This window comes from Mesoplodon bidens, assembly GCF_964165515.1.
Source record: "Mesoplodon bidens genome assembly, chromosome: 5".
Lineage (NCBI taxonomy): Eukaryota > Metazoa > Chordata > Mammalia > Artiodactyla > Ziphiidae > Mesoplodon > Mesoplodon bidens.
The window spans coordinates 89,006,253-89,012,252 of NC_138161.1; the positions used below are offsets into that span (position 1 = coordinate 89,006,253).

General features: G+C 44.8%; 1 protein-coding gene across 1 annotated transcript; it reads right to left on the reverse strand.

Moving 5' to 3' along the window:
- Nucleotides 1–1,351: 1,351 nt before the first annotated feature.
- GHSR (growth hormone secretagogue receptor) lies at nt 1,352–4,633 on the reverse strand (the record flags this gene model as incomplete). Its single annotated transcript, XM_081235402.1, has 2 exons — nt 1,352–1,656; nt 3,838–4,633. The coding sequence occupies 2 exons, from the start codon at nt 4,631–4,633 to the stop codon at nt 1,352–1,354; spliced, it is 1,101 nt and encodes a 366-aa protein (XP_081091528.1).
- Between the last annotated feature and the right edge of the window lie 1,367 nt (nt 4,634–6,000).

Genomic DNA, 6,000 nt, shown 5'->3' on the forward strand with positions numbered 1-6,000 from the left:
AAGCAGTGGGATGTAAATAGCATGACTAATTTGGAGATAGGACATGGCATAGGCATTTTGAAAAAAATGGCTGTAAGATTTTTTAAAGTTTTGAATGTCAACAAACAGTAGCATTGAAGGGATTCTGAATTTTTCACCATTTGAAAAATTACTATGTTCACTAAGTTTCTGTAAACTTTTCAGGATAAGTTATAACTTATTTCTTTATTTGCAAATCAAAGATTTATGATTGGCTTAAGTATTTTTGATAAGCCAAATAAGGTAATTTGTGATTTTCTATCATTTTTATAGCCTCATTTCCTGAATATTAACACATGTAATCCAACCTAATTAAAAATGCATACATATTATAGTTCATATCCATTTTCTTCCAAGCAGAAATTATAGGGTATTTAGGTATAATTTTTAGAATTTATCACTCTAACACTCTGCTATGCTAATATCACTATAAAAAGATTTCAGGGAATGAGTATTTATTTTTAAATATTTTTTAAGATTAACAATAATTTTACATATACTCTAGAGCTGCATTGTCCAATATGGTAACCAGTAGCTACAGTTGGCTATTGAACACTTGAAATGTGACTAGTACAACTTGAAGAAGTGAATTTTTAATTTCAATTAATTTTGAAGTTAAGAACTCACAGTTGTTTTATTTATTAGGAAACTTTTAAGTGTGTTTGGACAGCTTAGGTTAATGAATCTACTTTTTCTTCTGCAAAATTTATGAAATCGCAATAAATCAAGTATTATTGATGAACGCTCCATGTCCAAATTAAGATGAGCTGAAAATCTGAGACAAGCCAGATTTCAAAGACTTTGTATAAAAAAAGAATGTAAAATTCTCATTAATAATTTTTATATTAATTACTTAAGTAGCTTGTACTATATTTCTCCTGGACAGCACTGATCTGGTGCTCTATGAAAATTGCTAGTTTTTGAAAGTCATGTTTTAAATTTTTTATTTTAATGTCATTCTTTTAATCAAAAAAATTTTATCATTATGAAAAAGAAATCAGAGTTAGAATTTGTCTAGTAAGAAGTGACCTAATTGCCCTCTCTACACCACCTCCCTTCTCTGAATTGCAGAGCCTTTGCTAGCACCAACAGCAGAATGCAAAAATCATAGGCAGTGAATATGCAGAAATCGTGTATGAGAGCACTGATGAGTGTGCAATCAAATCAAACTGCTCACACATTACAAATTCTGTCTTTTCTTTCCCCCCCAATTGTTTCCAGACCTATGTGTCCCTAATTCCAAAATTAACCTTCAACTTCCTCCCAAATTCTGCTGTGCTATGGCTTCCAGTTTAGAATAATAAGCAATGACTTTGCTGAGCAATGTGCTTGGTCATGTATTAATACTAGATTCTGTCCAGGCCCTAGAACTTTCATCCTTCAGAGTGGAGAGCTTCCTCTGGGAGAAGGGTTCAAATCCCAGAAGTTTGAACACTGCCACCCGGTACTTCTTGGACATGATGTTGTACAGAATGGGGTTGATGGCGGCGCTGAGGTAGAAGAGGACGAAGGAGACGAGGTTGCAGTATTGGCTGATCTGAGCAATCTCCAAGGAACCAGGCTCGAAGGATTTGGAAAATAAATATCGCCCTACATGGAAGGGCAGCCAGCAGAGGATGAAAGCAAAAACCACTACAGCTGAAAGGACAATGAGAAAGAGAACGTCAAGAAATATAGCAAAATTCAAGAAATATAGCAAATCACAATCGATTTTGAAGACATGGTTTGGTTTTGATTATGTGTGGTATGACCACTGACTTCAGAGAAATATCATTTTCTGCTCTTTCCTATATTTTAACCAAGATTGAGTCTGTCTGGATCAACAATTCAACCATTTTTACTGAGCTTCCCAGTAATTTCTAGTTAACAACCATTTGAGTGATTTTGTGCTTGAGTTGACATGTTGACTCAAGTAACTAGACAATCTAGTCACAATTGTCCACCATTTTATATGTGTTAGATCAAACCTATATGAGACAATGTGGTTTTACTCAACCATAGTTATGTATCAGAGTTTCCTGCGGCACAGATTCCTTGGATATAATACAGACTCACTAAATTAAAATCTCTAGGAAGGAGACCAGGACACCTGTTTCCTTTTTTCTTTTTAAAGTTTTACAGACGACTGAATATGCAGTCAGGATTGAGAATCATTGAGATGAATGAGCTTTTCCACTTAAAACAGACATAAGTAAGGTAGAAAAGGCCATAAAACCAACTAACATTAATTATCATCCATCCAGGCCTTAATTTTGCCCATGTAAGGTTGCTTTCTTCAAGACCTCTGCATTTTTAAATTAAGTTTTTAAAATTCAGAAATCAGAGGAAAAATAACAGAAAATAATATTTTAGTACTTGTACCACTTTAGTGATTCCCTTCCAACTGTCAAGGCAAAAGAGAGTCACCAGTGAAGATAATTAACAGCTTAAAAATAAACTTAGAGAAAATTATTAAACGTATTCTCAAAACTAATTTGCATAGTAGCAACTGACTGCCCCAGCAGCAACATGAATATTAGAGTCCCCTGGGGGGCACTAGCAGGTTTACAATCTATTAGTCATATTGTGAGAATCACTGGTCTAAAAAATTTTTTTAAACTTGACATTCTTTGAATAAACGCTATCACTTTAATATACAGGATTTCAAGAATTGTAAAATTACAAATCAAAATTATCGTAGAATAACTTCTAAGAAGTACTATATCTGCAAATAAGTACAAACTGTTGACTACAATGTCCAAATAATAAAATGTGAAGATTCTGGTTTTGAAAAAAGCAAGGAGAATTAATATTTTGCTTGGATGTGAACACAGTTTGTATTACTTCACTTGTACCAAACACATATACTTAAGGAAGCTGAATTTATGCAATAACGATTCAGCATACTCCAGTGTGACACTGCACCCAGATGTTCTCTGAAGGACCATTTGGGGAGGGGTAGTAAGTTCTGTCATCTCCCACAAATTCTCCTTTTCTCAGTTTGGAAGCCTGCCTATCCTAGCTTATCTAGCCTATCCTACTTGGAGAGAAAAGTAATCATGAAAACAGAGACCCCCAGCACTGATTTGTCACTGATTTCCTTACAAAGCTGTATAAACAGCATCAGGGTAAACAGAATTGATGCAATTATCTGGAAAAAAAAATGCAAGTCATAAAGCAAATCACAATGTTGAAAGAAAAATGAATCTTCTCTGATAGAATTATCCACGATGATCACATCTTTGGTTACATTTACCAATGAATACTTTCTTGAATCAATGCCTGCTCTTTTTCACCCTTAACACCTGCTTTTCTTAAGGCAACTTAGATATCTACAAATTGAGGCAGGAAGCTTAACATCACCTTTAACACATTTTAACACCACAATATACTCTTTAATGAAAGATCTCATTCCGAAGCAAAGTTTCTGGGCCAATATAAAACACATTTTAGAGAAATGCGAAGGTGGGACATTTTTCCATGAAAGAGAGAAAGGTGAGACCAGGAGAAAGAGACACAAAGAGATAGAAAGAGAACAAAGAGATAGTCAAGGGGTGGGAGGAGGGAGGGAGAAAGGAAGGGAGAGAGCAAAACATAGATATAGAGAGAGATAGAGCAAAAATGTAAAACCAGAAACAAAAATAGAGAGAGAGACCAGACAGTGAAACTAGAGACCAAAGATAGAGCTCAAGACGGAAAAAGGAGAGAGTAATTGAGAAACTTAGAGGGAAACAGAGACCTAGAGACACTGGGGAGAAAGGCAGACTCAGGAAGAAGGGGAAGGGCAGGGGAAGAGGAGGGGATCCGGGAGAGAGAGCTCAAGGGCGCACCGAGACCCACCCAGCATCTTCACGGTTTGTTTGTGGTTCTGGTCCCTGAGCGAGGCGCCCACCGCTGCCTCGCCGCGTCTCCTCCTCCACAGCTTCCTGCCGATGAGGCTGTAGAGCACAGTGAGGCAGAAAACAGGGAGGAAGAAGAAGACGCTGGACACCCACACCATGACGGTGAGCAGTCCCGAGCGCACCGCGAACTCTGTGGCGCGGCACTCGTTGGTGTCCCGAGGGTCGGTGCCGTTCTCATGCTCCACCCCGACCAGCACGAAGATGGGCCCGGCGCTGCAGAAGGCCACGGCCCAGATGACCAGGATGACCAGCTTCACCCGGCCCTTGGTGACCACCACCTTGGCCCGCAGCGGGAAGCAGATGGCGAAGTAGCGTTCGACGCTCAGCGCGGTGATGGTGAGCACCGTAGCGTAGGTGCAGCTCTCGCTGACGAACTGGAAGAGTTTGCAGAGCAGGTCACCCAAGTTCCAGGGCCGGTAATGCCAGAGGCGGACGAGGTCGAGGGGCATGCAGAGGAAGATGAGTAGGTCGGAGAAGGCCATGCTGGACAGGTAGAGGTTGGTGGTGGTACGCAGCTCGCGGAAGCGCGACACCACCAGCATGGTGAGCAGGTTGCCCGCGATGCCCACCACGAAGAGCGCCACGCAGGTGGCTGTGACGCCCGCCAGCAGCGGCGCGGGGAAGAGCGGCAGCAGCTCGTCGACCAGCGAGTCGTTGTCAGGGGCAGCGTCCCAGCCCAGGTCCGGCAGCGTGAGGTTGGGCCCCGGCTCCTCGCTCGGCGTCGCGTTCCACATGCTGCCGGCCCTGCTTAACTGGCTTTGGGATGCGGCTGCCCTGAGAGGCTGGATCGGGCGCTGGACCGGAAAAGGTCTCCTTAGGCGCAAGAGAGTGCGAGGGAGGAACGGGCGCGGGCTCTCAGGGAGGATGCTTGGGAGGAAAGAGAGGGGAGAGGCAGCAGCCGAGGGAAAAGGTGAGACTGAGAGCCTGGGGCGGGGAGGAGGGGAAGAGAGGGAGGCGGGAAGACACACACACACACACACACACACGCACACATACACACGCGCGCACACACACTGATGGAGAGATGGACCGAGTGACCCACCGCTCTTTCTGGCACCTCCCCTTTTCCCCGTCCTCTCCCCCAAAGTCCTTCTCTCCCAGCCCAGCCTTTGGCCGGCCTCCACACAAGTACCTGTCACCGGGGCAGCCCCGCCAGCCCTGCCTCGCCTTTGCGTTCTGTCTCCAGATGCATCTCGCACTTCCCAAAGCGTCCCGGAGCGTGGGCACAGAACAGACCCGGCACCGCGAAGCTGGAGCGCGAGGGGCCTCTCCCCAGCCTTGGGTGCTGCCTGGCTAGGGTGGCCCAGAAGGGCAGATCACACCCGGGGTCGGGGCCGGGCACGGTGGGGAGAACACCTTCAGTTCCCGCGACCTGAGTTCTTCCCCAACAAGGGACAGAGTTGGCTACGGACCTGGTGGGGAGAAGTGAGCGTGCACAACCGGGCTTGGAAAAGGGAGGTAGGGAGTGTTCCGACCTGAAAGGAGACCAGTGCGCACCTGGGAAGAGCCTCACGCAGTCCTAGAACCTATCGCCATGTTAGCGAGGAGAAGCAGGTTCAGAGAGGTGTGGCCGCTTGTCCAAGATCACACAACGAGTTGGGGGCTCAAGATCTAGACTTGGCTATCCCACCCGGTGGACTACTGAGAGCGAAGGGGCAAGATGTGTGAATAAATTGTGTTCGGATTTCCAGCCCTTTGTACGGTTCCCCAACTCGGCAGTGGAAGGGGATATGCTGTGTAGATTACTTTTGCCTGCTGCAAACCTCGGGGGAAGAGGAAGGGCTAAGGGGCGTGTTAGCGTGGCAGGGCGTGGGGGGTAGCTGTCAAAGGGGGAGCAGCAGAGGCTGTAAGGCTGGCACGTCGAGGGCGCACAGTAAACATTTTCTGAGGCATGGACGAGAAAGATCAGCCTTTGGGTAGCTGTGTTCACTTGGACAAGTCATCAACCTTTTTGTTTTAAATTTCGAGGATGTTGTGATGACCACTGGGAATGGATGCCAAATGCTGGGGACAGAGTTGGAGCTCCAGAAATAAATATAGGCGGCGTTGCTGTTATTGGGGTTGCTATTGAGGAATGGGTCGGAGGCTGCCCCTACGCTCT